General features: G+C 39.5%; 1 protein-coding gene across 2 annotated transcripts in view; it reads right to left on the reverse strand.

Moving 5' to 3' along the window:
* Positions 1–20: 20 nt before the first annotated feature.
* Positions 21–12,965, reverse strand: part of sptb (spectrin, beta, erythrocytic) — a 48,428-nt gene continuing 35,483 nt past the window's right edge. For both annotated transcript variants that reach the window (XM_051396231.1, XM_051396230.1), the window contains 13 exons: positions 12,665–12,869; positions 11,425–11,648; positions 10,989–11,139; positions 9,784–10,028; positions 8,719–8,857; positions 8,271–8,355; positions 7,545–7,741; positions 7,241–7,323; positions 6,446–6,509; positions 5,849–6,105; positions 4,444–4,617; positions 3,568–3,610; positions 21–3,023 (listed from right to left, as the gene is read on the reverse strand). In XM_051396231.1, coding sequence (XP_051252191.1) covers positions 2,832–3,023; positions 3,568–3,610; positions 4,444–4,617; positions 5,849–6,105; positions 6,446–6,509; positions 7,241–7,323; positions 7,545–7,741; positions 8,271–8,355; positions 8,719–8,857; positions 9,784–10,028; positions 10,989–11,139; positions 11,425–11,648; positions 12,665–12,869 — 2,059 coding nt within the window. In that variant the 3' untranslated portion in view covers positions 21–2,831. The remainder of the gene's footprint in view (positions 3,024–3,567; positions 3,611–4,443; positions 4,618–5,848; positions 6,106–6,445; positions 6,510–7,240; positions 7,324–7,544; positions 7,742–8,270; positions 8,356–8,718; positions 8,858–9,783; positions 10,029–10,988; positions 11,140–11,424; positions 11,649–12,664; positions 12,870–12,965) is intronic.

The raw sequence follows: 12,965 nt of genomic DNA on the forward strand, positions 1-12,965 counted from the left end.
CAATAAATCAGCCCAAACTGTATAGTTTCAGGAGTTTATTTTAAAGTTTATTCTCTCAAAATGTATTTGATATTTCTCAACATTTTTGGATATTTTACATAGCTAGAGAGTACAAAATGCAGATTAAAAACCACTGAACAGAAAAGGCAGGTAGGAAGGAGTGGAGGAATAAACAAAGTGGATGGAGGTGACAGAGTAGAAGTGTTACTGTAGATAATAGTGACCAATAAAAACAAGACTGGATACATGTGATGCAAGTTTCCCAAACTATTGCGAGCTTGATAACAGAGAAATTTGACTACTGGCACTAGTAGCACAGACGTGATGTTCTTCTGGTCGTTTCTTGTTTTGGACGGCCTCGAGAAGATCATATATTTAATAACTACTTTGTTCCTTTGTATGTAATCTAGACAGAGATCATCATGATGCTACCACATTTCCTCCTGAGCTGAACAGTCATGTTTATCTTTCTACACCTGATTTCCATCGTTTCAATGAGGTCACTTGAGTTGGGTCGTAGTTCAGGGACAGAGCCCACAGTACAAGGCAAGACGGCAGTGGGAGAGTGTATGTGTGAGCCACCATCCATCCATCCTTGTGACAAATTAACATCTTCAAACGCTGTTCCATATACTGTACATACTCTATATTCCTTGTATGCATATATATAGATTACAATTTCTTATTCTATAATGGCTTTATTGTTAAATGTACCAAATTTTTCACTTCCTTCCTTTCTCCCCTTACATTCATATTAAAGACACATTCTCTCAGCTCCATACTGGTACTGTATGATCCTCGCCTTAGATAAAGAGCATGCCTGGCCCTGTTGTGTGGTTTGGAAAAGCAGTCAAGATTCATCCGACCCACAGCTTGTCCTAGACTTTGGCTGGTACCGTAAAAACCTTTTGAATAATAGTCCGGGCGCCTTTTCTGCTTTTACGAGAGCACCTGGTTTAAACTCTAGTTGGCTGTAATTTGACACTCATAAAATAAATTTGAGTTTGTGAGACAAGAGGGGTGTTTCATAAATGCAGATTACCAGTCAAACCAGGTTTATTTCAGCAATTTAGGCCTATTTTTTCATGAAGGAGGTTTAAATAAATCTGACCTGAAACAGGCTTTTCTTTAAAGCTTCCTGTGTTTAAGGAGCTGCACTTAAAAATTTATCTTTTCCAGCCTTCATTCCAGTCAACATATGTCTTTTTAAACAAACAAAAAACAACTTTGACCCAACTTTGCTTCATAGTAAGCAGCATGTTCACCATTTGTTCTCTCTTTAATTACATTTTTTAAATAATGAAGAAATAGACATCCAGTAACCGGTGGCAGGCAGCCAATTTCAAGGTATTTAAATTGTGTTTTCACCATGTGGGGGCTGTTATTTTACTAAGTGGCAAAATAATACTGACAGAGAAGTTTAGGTTCTAAAAATGCTAATTATCTTCTTGTCATTGCCATGCTTTAAAATAAATTACTGAGCTGGGGTCTTAATGTATATTTCAAAGTTGTTTAACGGCATCTTGTATTTTATACATCTACATATTATTTTTTTAGTCTCACTGTTGACCCACCGCATTCAGCCAGAAGTTGTCTCTATTTTGTTTATGGCAGTGGTTTTGTCCATTTTCTTCATTCTGAATTAATGTTATCAGTGCTTCATGTCTCGGGTCCAAACTTGACTTTAGGAAAGGGATTAATCCTGGTTCAGTTTGTTAGGCTCATTTCAATTTGAGGCTTTTCACAATAAGACCGACTCTTCTGAGCCACGTTTATGAAACACCCTTCAGATATATGATCACAGAATATATTTTCACGTGTGTCCCTACAAGCCAAAGTTGAAGACAAATAAGGCAGGTCAAGTTGGTCTTGATTGAAGGTTCAAGAATATCACAATAGCACCATATCAAACTAACGTAAAACATACTTCATGCATCTGTAGCTATATAAACTGTATATGTATATATGTTAATGAATAGATATGAAATTTAGGGTTCAATACACAAGTGTTGAATATATTTCAAGTTCACAGAAATAACTACTGCCACAGTTCAGTTGAGAATACAGAATGAGTGGTTCAATATTCAAAACTGACTGATTGTGGTGTCTCATGACTGCTTGTATGTCATCAGTTAAAATCTCAACAGTCAAACCCTTCACAGTGCATAGCGCATTTTAATTTTGCATGCCTGCAATTAACACTTGGTGTGTGTGTGTGTGTGTGTGTGCACTGTACAGCACTGCACTACGGTTTGCTCATCACCAAGTCTTTACACCGCATTTACAAAGCTTCACTCTGTTCTGATTCTATAGGTAGCGTTTAGCGCTCCAAATTCAAACAGCACAGTATTACAGTTCACAACCATTATATAAGGCAGATTAATAAAAGTACTCTTGAGTACTCTTGAGTCACCCTATGTTCATTACAGGCCTTCGTATCGTACATAGCTATGTCGTAGCATGCCATACTAAAGCCAAAATTGCAGCAAAAGTAACACAAAAAAAAAAAAAAAAGTTTAACAAACATTCTTTGGTTGAGTGTGAAAGAAGCATTCCTGTGCTTTAATTTAATGCTTTAAATTTGGCATTTTGTTAAAAAGAACACAAAAAAGTGGACCTTTTGCAATGATACACTGGCTTAAATACAGGCAAAAGAGTGGTGGCTTTAACCTAAACTACAATATTTAATCCTCGCAAAATAATATAAAAAAATCTAGTGATAAAAAGCTCGCTCTGACTGATTGTACACAAATACTACTTTCTCTTACCAGGTTGCCTAGGCAACCCTCCCTTCCTCCCTCCCTCCCTCCCAGTGGCCTTCCCATCTCCTTTCACTTCTTCTTGGCAAAGCGGCTGAACTTCTTCTCCTTTTCTTTCTTGGCAGAGCTGGGCTCAGGGAGGGCAGTTGAGGAGGAGGGAGCGGGCAGGCTGTGGGCTTTGGCCCCTGAGGGCCCCGACGCCTCCTCCGCTGCCAGGGGCTGAACGGCCTTCTCCATGGCTTGGCTCCAACGTTGGAGCTCCTCCTGAAATTAAACACAAGAACACACACACACACACACCACAGCGGCTTACAAAGGGAAGTCCACCTCCAGAGGGGCAGTGTGTGTTTTTGTCTCCTGGTCTATTTGAGTAAATTAACTCAAAGTGGAGTTGGTCATGCATTCAGCAATCAAACTTTAAAAAACGGTGTTTGTGAAACTAAATCAACCTGAAAACAACCTCGCTGTGAATTATTCACAGAATTATTTTGCTACATTTAATGATCCCCGTAGGGTAAATCTCTTGCTAGCTGATGGTGAAACAAAGAAATATGAATGACCTTGTTAATATCAGCTACTTACTTAAATAACCTTCCCTGATTACTTAGACATGGGAAGACACATTAAACTTAAACAGCTTATAAATGAAATATGTATGTAGTGCACGCAGCATTACAACCTGTGACCACCTCTTTACATAGGGTCAAAGATCATATAGTACATGCCAGAACAAGTGGAGAACATTTAGTCTCATGTGATTCATGGAAAGTGGTTCAAACTTATTCTCCTTTAGCGGTTCAAAACTTACCTCGTCTTTACATTGGAACAAATATTCACTGCCGTCTCCGAGACTGAAAGAGAGAAAGGAAAGTGAACATTTATTGTGTGGGGAATCTAGTGGTTGTTTTATACTTTATTTTGACAATTAGAATAAAATAAAGTGTAAAAAAGTTTCCCCAAAACATATTTTTAATCAATCCAAGCAACTGAACTCTAACTTTGTACACATTTTTTGTCTTTTAGCGACTATGTGAGTGCAGTTACAGTCGGGCTGTTGAAGCTTAGCATACAGATTGGAAACGGGGATGCAGCTAATCACATTAATTAACACGTTACATCTCACCTGTTTAATACAGAAACCAAAACAACAGAATTATGGTTTTATGTGGCCTTATGAGCAGGACTATTTCCTGGCTGGGAGCAATGACTTCCTGGAGTCTCTGCTTGGAAACTTCACAGTTTACAGGAAGTCACTGCACCCGGCCACTAATGATAACAAACTTAGTGCCTTTCTTACACAAAATAAAAAAGAAATAGTCCGGCACATATTGGCCGATAAGACCACATTTGATTCTCATTTATCTCCCGGAAAGAAAGCGAACACATTCCTAAAACTACTCCTTTAATAGTGACACCATAGACATGTTCACAGCAGCCATGTTGACATGAAACCGCAGGGTGTTACCAGTGATACTAATTAAGGTTCCGTTCCTTTAATGTCAAACAGAGTCAGAGTGCAGCTATTTTGCATGTTGGCTCACTGGAAGTCTCTGCTACACTAAATGGAATAAACGCTGAATTAGTATCATTAGCAACACCTGTGATTACCCTACTATTTCATGTCAAAGTGGCTGCTGTGAAAAAAGGTCTATTACGAAAACCTGAAGATGGATAGGACTCTCACCGTAGTTTGGAGACGTGCTTCTTTTTCTTGTAGTTGGTAAGGATCTCCCAGCTGGCGTTACTGAGGGACAGGGGGATCTCGCCGTGGTACGTCACCCCGTGGCCAAAACTCTTGGCGTCCTTATAGGCAGAGAGCTGACCAGGCTTCAGCACACAGTACAAGTTGTTCCATGACCTGAGAGAAAGAGGAAGAGTTGAAAATGGAGGACTTAACTATTGATCATTTCAGGTGGCTAATGTGTGGCAATAATGCAGAATCAATTTAATTTAATCCCAATTACAAGAGCCACAACAACATCACTGCTTCATTAAGACTTCATTTAGTTCATTAGAAATAAGAAGCACAGTTGCTCACTGCTCTGGAACAACAATTTTTTTTTATCAAGAACACTGCCAGATCCTTTTTAATAAAAAAAAAGCAATCACAAAGTATAAGTAAAACAAAACGTTTGGTCTCTGTAGTAACAAATTGACTTATAGCAGCTGCTTAATCATCTTACGATCAGTGGCTACAACAGAGGGACTTGCTTTTAACTTGAAAGGTAGATAGTTAATATTTTCTGGTACTGCTTATGTTGTGTACAGAAACTCACAAAATAAATATGAAACTAAAGGAGTTTTTAAGCTGTGAATGTACAGTTTCTGCCAGAGTATGACGTTCATTAGCTCCTTGTTGAACTTTGCATGTCTGAAATCCTCGTAATAATTCAGTTCACACGTACTGGAAGAGTGCTTCTTCAATTTCAAATCTCTATAAAATACAAGCTGCTTGCGTTGTAGAGATTAATTTACTTTAAGTTCCCCATTTTCAGATTTTAAGGATTCAGTTTTCTAATGTATGTTTTGGATGTGAGTCAGTAATTAATACTCTACATGGAGCATTTCCATATTAGGGCCTGCTAAGTGTATATTAACTATAACTTAAGTTTGCATTTCTATATTTTTATTTATCTTTAAGACTCACATGTGTGTTTTGAATGCATGCGCGCTATAATTGTAGCTGTTTTTCTTACTACCCCTACAGGCAGCCATTGGTTTCCTTTTATTTCTTTCCAATCTGAAAATAAATTAGAAAACTCTTGAAACTTGCTTGAGTTGTTTAATCCATCACAAAGAAAATGAACTCTGCATTCATTTCCGTTGTACTGCTGTTGCAGATTGATTTAAAAAGTCTGAGTGCAATATGTGAGGTAACTTGAAAAATGAATGCTGACTTGATGTTCACGGTGATGGATGAAAGAAGGTGAGCAATTTTTCAAGGATGCTAATATAAGTTTCCTAACATGCAGAAATTAATGGAAGCAAATTAATTTCGGTATTGGATAGTGGAGTAATGTAAAGACTACATTACATGTGGTAAGGGGGCTATAATATGCAGCACTGTGGTCCTTTCTTCTGTTATCTACCTATTTGAAGCTTTCTTTCCTGAGCCCTCCACATCGTGTTTGCGGCCCAGCATGCCCTCCTGCAGCACTGTCTGGGCTCTGAGGGGCTCCAGGGGCATCGTGGCAGCCCTCTCTGGTTCTTTCGGCATCACAACTGAGACAGAGGGCTCCAGCTCCAGAGAACCACTCTCTTTCATTTCTGACTCTATGGGCACTGTAGAGTCACCGGCTGTCCCCTCCGGCAGACCCGAACTAGGCTCGACTGCACCAGAACCAGACTGGAGGAGGAAAAAAATTAATGGAGACAGAAACAGAATGAGAAAAATTAGCAGCAATTCAACCTGCGTTTTTTGAGGAGATAGGAGAGCAGAGATTGCCTTTGATTTATGCATCCATGATTATTTTTTTTACAAGTGTGCAAAGAGGGTTCTCAACAGAGTCAAATTTAGTTTGTTTTAGAGTAAGAAAGTCAAGGAGCTCTTTTAAATGCAGGAGTCAGTAGGAAACAAGCATGGAAGAGAGGCTAATTTTCCTTTTTTAAACTTTCAGCATTCTTGAACAGAGGTCACGACATGACAAACTACAGAGGACAGGAGCTGAGTGAGTGCAGCTACTAACCAGAGTCTGTTCCTCAATGGTGTAAAGCTGCGAAGATTCTTCTACAAAGCCGGTGTCTTCTCTCCTGTAGGAAAGAGGGCAGCATGGGGTCGACTTTTAAGAGCAGCAGGGAGAAGTAACAATGTGTTTGTATGTGTGATAGAGAGCTAGAAGAGAGAGAGAGAGAGAGAGAGAGAGAGACTGTGCCTGCATGAAATTTTAAAGGATAAGTCTTGCAGTATTCTATATTTTTGTTGTCAATAATACCTGGGGAAGACAAAACACTGCACTGTTGTCCGTCTCTAAATACTTGATGACCTCTTTGGCCTGTCTTTTGGCTCTCAACCCGAGCCCATTTGTTCATACTGTGTCAATAAGATTTGTCTTCTTTTGTTTTGTTGTATTTTTGTATTTAAAATCGGCAAAATAATCTCCTAGAATCGCTAGGCACGGTGGGTTGTGTGGGTTTTGTTGGGCACTTCTTTCAGTGGTGGATATGTTGCATTAGTGAGTATCTAGGGCAGTGGACAGTGTATGTGGGATTGATTCAAAGTAAACCACAGAGGCCGTGTTCATTATAATGAAGGACCACGTCAGCCAGTGCAGTGTGGCTCATGTATGTGTTTATTAAACAGTGGAGGTCTCTATTAGGTTTCAGATACACAGACAATACTTGTCAACAGGATTAATTCATTGTTGGTTTGAGTGATTTCAGTGGATTTAAGACAATAAGAAAAGTTCTGAATATCACCAGATTTATCATTTAAAAGGACTTTTGTGCTGATGATGACTGCCGGTATGTGGGCGTGTGTTTACCTGCTGTCCTTATCTGAACGTTGCTCTTCTTTAATGAACTCCTCCATCTCCTGCTGCTGCTTTCTCAGCTCCAACAACTCCAGCTGTAACACAGTGGTGAAGAGGAATCAGTACCGAATCGATTCTTCCATTTAGGAACATCATACGGCACACCTTGTCAGCCCTGATTAACTAAATATGTCTTGCTTAAAGTTGTTGTGTAAGCCTGCAGGTAAGATTTTTCCAAACTGATATTTCTCACAAAACCGTAGTGTTTATCCTATTTTTCAGCAGCACTATGAGTCCTGTTTTTTTGTTTCCTTACCGTAGTGAGGCGCTCCAGTGCAGAGAAGCGCTCTTCCCAAGAAGCGGTGGATTTCTCGAAGGCCTCGTGCCTCTTGAGGAGTTTCTCGACCTCGTCCACAGTGTAGCCCAGGTCTTTACTGGTCACGTAGGGCTCCTGAGCAATAAGCCAAGCCTCCGCCACCGAGGCGTCCCGCGCAAACTGACAGACCTCGAGCACTGCAGGCAATAAAGTCAGAAGACATTAGCAGAGCTTTTACAGTGAAGTTTTATTCTTTAACCTGGTTATTAAATATATTTTAGAGTCAAGGCTTGGTTTTATAGTTAGTTTTAAGTTATGTTAAGGTTAGTGCTAGGGCCTGTAATTGCTTTATGAGACAGTTTTGGAAAATGAGGACATTTTGAAATGTAAGGACACTTTTAGAAACTGAGGGCATGCTTTAGAACATGTCGTTTAGATGGTGAGAACATTTAGGAAATCAGCTTTTTCTGTTGATGTCCATCTTGTATAAAGCAGCATTTTCTCTACACTTAAATCTGTATAAGCCAAATATGGAGGTTTATAAAACAGAGAGGCACATTGACAACAATTAACATGCTTATACGGTGCTCTTTCATGTGCAAACGTTCGTACATATACAAGCTCAGTTAGTCATATGACCTTTGACAGTTTAGTGTAGATTTGTGAAAGCAATAATGTATGTACAGGAATTGCTTTTAGGTTGGAGGTTAGTGTGGATTTACTCACAGAGTCTGAGCCAGTCCCATCTATCGTTCCACTTGAACATCATCTCCTTCCTTTTCTCCGTCAGCTGCACCAGCTTCTCCTTGATCTGACACAGGCAGTTATTCAGTCGCAGTTACATATCAGCATTATTAAACAACTCAGCCCCAAGACTGGCTATTATCCTCTAAGAATTAGTATTGTGAAGTAATTAACCACACGTTAAATTCAGGCCGGGGTCAATTGCTCATTTAAATTCTTTTGGCTTTTCCATTTCTAATTAGTGTTTGCTTTATAGTCTCCCTGATGAGTGTAAGATGAGTGGAATTTTTTTCTTTCGTGGCGATCCAATTGGTTCCATTGTGCCAGACAAGAACAATCACTCCCAGAAAAGTAATTAAATCTAATGAAAGCAGCAATTTGAGGCCCAGCTGAGGATGAAAAGAAGCTGTCTTTGCTGCTGAGGCCTTACCTCAGCAGAGTCTCGGTGCTTGCGTGTCAGCAGGGCCTTGCCGAGGTCTATGCAGTCAGTGAATTTTGCTCCCCTGGTCTCAATCTCAGAGCGGATCCCCTGGTGGTACTTCTGCAGGAGCTCCACGGATGAGACATCCCTAATGTAGAGGAGGGAAGGATGATGTAAATTGATAACAGGTAATGCAAGAAGTTTATCTACCTCTGTTGGTAGGGACTGGAACTGCATGACCAGGCTCAAGTTTACTGTGTCCTTTATCTAATGCAAACATAGTTGTACTATATAAATTCATACTAGTCTCATGAAGAGATAATATACTAAAGCTCAACTATATTTTCTACAAAAGTGAACAAGTTGCTTTTCAGGGTGAATTATAGCTTCTTCACTTACAGCCTTTTTATAACCTGAATATTCTTCATACTTCAACTATACAAGCAAACCAAATTGGACCCACTGAGACTGGCTACAGAACAATATGTGCGAGAACAAATTAATCTCATGTTTATCACTAATGTTTCTAATTATACAGAATATAATGGGAAAAAATCCACATTTTTACTGACTATTGAAAATGATGTGTAAAAAAACTCAAAGAGCAAGGTTTGGGGTTTGGTGTTCAGCTCTTTGAATCAGTAAAAAACAAATGGGAAATGGTAGAAATCAATGTCGATGTGGGTTGACATTTTTTGTGTTGTTAATTTATTTATTTGAGCCTATATCTTATTACTTAGTGGAGATTATTCTGCTGTTTCCACCTACTATCAAAACAATAAAATATACATACTCTCTTTAAACACTGAGTCAGTTAGGACTTTTCTTATGTCTTTACCCACAAAGATGTTAACATCCAAATTTTTGTCGACAGTTGAAATTCATGTGAAAAAAACTCAAATACTCAAAGGGCAATGATTTAGTTTAGTTTTTCAGCTGTCGGAATCAGATTTCTCTTTAGAAAAAAGAAATGCATCCTCTTGCAGTTTGGAATTTTTAGAAATAAATGTCAAGCTGAATCTTACTGAATAGACATCTAATTAAACTATAAAAACTCTGTCCTAATGTGCTCACCTGGGTTTCTCCTGAGTGTCTATCTGCTGGATGATGCTCTCCATCCAGGCCATGAGGTCTCGCACCATGGTGAAGAAGCGGAACTTCTCAGCTGTGTCCACCAGTCGTACCCTGCGGCCATCGCAGGCAGCCAGCAGGCCGTTCCAGGCTTCCACCACCTCTCGCTCTGTGGCCTGAATGCTGTCCGCTCTGCCCCCTGCATACTGAGCATGAAGCCGCGAAGCTGTCTCCTGGAACTGTTGAACCTGTAGGAAGGAGAATCAAGAGTCTCCTGTGACCTGGTTCAATATGCAACTTATCGTGTTACACAAGGACATTTTAAAACCTCCAGTGCACTTTTCAGTGAAGTAGGAGGCACTTGTGTCCCGTACTTTTGAAATGAAATGTATTTGCATTTTCATAGATCCTGGATTATTTAATGAGGGAGAAGGAGTAGATGTAATCTTTAGTATTTTTACAAGACAAGCAGAGTATTTTTTTAATTCTTAAAACATGTCTCTAGGGGATCATGAGATCATAAGATGAATGTGAATAGGAGAAAAACATGTATTTATTCATTTGTATTAGCATTTTTCTCATTTACAGGAATTTTAATGACAAAAGAATTTGTATCCATGCACTGATGTTTTAACCCTTGTTTCCCAATTACTTAACAAATTAAAAAATAAAATTTTTTTTTATGTGGTAAATATTTTAAATGCTTAGCTAACCATGTTCACACTATTTTATTTAAATTAGTTTTTTTTTTTTTGCTTAACTACACAATAAAATTGTACTCTATTTCATTTTACAGGGTTGAACCAGAGACAGAGTTTTGGGCTTTAAAACCAAAACAATGAGTCAAAAGGCCCTAAAACTCTCCTTAGAGCTGAATGAAACAGCTGAGTGGGGTGATAATTCTCTGTGGGTTCGTCACCAAGATTGACACCTTTCACATTACATATATTAATTTGACCCACTGTTAAGCAGCTTTACATTTTTAAATCTTATTAATTGCTCGTTCCCAGAGTAATGGGAATAAGAGGCTGATAGTAATGTAAGACCACCATTTATGGCTTTGCACCCCTTGAGAGAACTTTCCACAGCTTCCCCAATATTGCAGCACTCTCTCCCTTCCCCTCTAGATATGAATCATCAAAGTTTGCCTCTTGGCCGCTGCCTGCTGTGTTCCCTGAGAGTAAAAGGGCTGATCCACTGTGTTGTACCTGTTTGCCTAAAGCAGTGATGTCTCTCTCGAAGGCGGCGTGCATTCTGTGGAAGGACTCGGCTTTGCTGAAGTCCTCTCCCACATCATCAGGCAGCTCTTTCTGCTTGTCTGTGATCTGAGTCACGAGTTCCTTCCCATCATCAAAGTACCTTTAAAAAAAAAAAGGGATCGATCTCTTAGTCTCTTTGGCCCTGTGTGTATTATCATTACATTTATCATCCTACAACTCTAATCAATGTAAAGCTGTCATGTTCAAGTTGAATTCTTTGTGATAGTAGATTCTGGTTTAAGTTGTTCCAGAAATCAGTATCATTCACATGTTTGGACCTGTTGTGCTGCGTTACAGGATTAGACATGAAATCTTAATGGCATCAATCCAGATAACTAGCCATCTTACTGCTCATGGTCTGGTCTATCAATACTGGTTTGCTTACTTGAGCAGTTCGTAAGATGTAGTGAGGAGCTGAGCGCGAGTGTCAATAAGCTCCAGCAGATCAGCCCAGCTCTCATTAATGCCGTCCTTCCACTCCGCCATGGTGGCTGCCTCGGTGTGGCCGGCTTCGATCAGCTCGTCTATTGTCTGGTTGACCATGTCCACTCGCTCCTGACCCACCATCCCCGTCTCCCGTGCAAAGTCTCGGAACTTATCCCTCAGAAGCTAAAGGGAAAAATTAGATATGTTTTTTAAAAAAATAGGTAACAACTTTAACAAACTTTGACTTTTTGTTGGAATGGAAGTAGGAATTGCATTTAGACTTAAAGCTGCACAGGACAGTGTGCAAGCTGTGAGCCCATATGGCAGTGAGAGAAAACTATTTTTGACCTGAATACCCAAGAAATCATGCAATGATTGCTCATGAATGCACAAGTGTTCATCAAAACAGACGTGTGATCACTTAAAATAGTTGGTTTTCCCTTGATGTTTATGAGACACTTTCATTTCCCCCTTAGCTGATTTTTCAGTTCCCTTAAACATATACATTTTAGTCAGTGAGCACACCGACCTATCTTATCTAGAAGAGCTCCACCTCCAGAGTTACATAAACTGGGTTTACATAAAATTTTTGCCACACGCAGCTTTTTGAGTATTTGAGCACCTCTCATTAGTATAGCACCTTTCATACAGGTTAGTACAATTCAAAGTGCTTCACAAATGACTCAATAACACAGTGCAAATATAAACAGTAAAATAGTTTGAGACCGTTGGACACAAGAAAATTATACAGAACTAGGTAATAAAACCAATATATATAACTATATATATAGCAGAGAAGCCATAACACATTATAAATCAAAAGACAGGTGCAAGACCATGAAGTGCTTTAAAAACAAAAATGCTCAAATAAATCAATACAAAAACCAAATCAAACCAAACCAAATTCTTATGGGCATGGTCAAGCCTGCTGGATATAACAGCATGCTTTCATCTCTCAGAGAGAGAAATGTTTGCACTTCAGCTATATTTTATATTTTATTGAGATGATGAAAAGCTAAATTTTGTGAAATAGGAGCCTAAAAGTTTAATTGCGAGTCAAAAACGACATGCAGGTTTCTTGTTGGCTCATAGTAAGTCCTAGAGAATTTAAGTTTCTGGCTGGTTTCTCTCTGTATGTGCTATAATTGTATTCTTATATGCTATGATCACACGTGTGCATGTTTTTGTGTGAATAATACCGTGACGTGGTCCAGGTCCTGGCCCATCTCCTGAGAGGAGGCCACCACGTCTCTCTCTGCGATCCAGTGTTCTAGGTCCTCCACCTCTCGGCTCAGCAGGAAGTGGTGGTAGGTGTGATCCAGCTTCTTCCTGCGGTCCTCCGCCAGGTCCTTCAGCCCTGCGTACTGCTTATCCACCTGGCCCTGTCGCCTGATTATCTCCTCGCTGCAGAAAAGGTAAAGGGAGAGGATGGGAGGAAATGAGATGCAGGGAGGATGGAGAAAATGAGAAAAGGGCAAAGAGATTGGATTTAGGTTTACT

Source organism: Dicentrarchus labrax, unplaced genomic scaffold (genome assembly GCF_905237075.1).
Source record: "Dicentrarchus labrax unplaced genomic scaffold, dlabrax2021, whole genome shotgun sequence".
NCBI classification, from domain to species: domain Eukaryota; kingdom Metazoa; phylum Chordata; class Actinopteri; family Moronidae; genus Dicentrarchus; species Dicentrarchus labrax.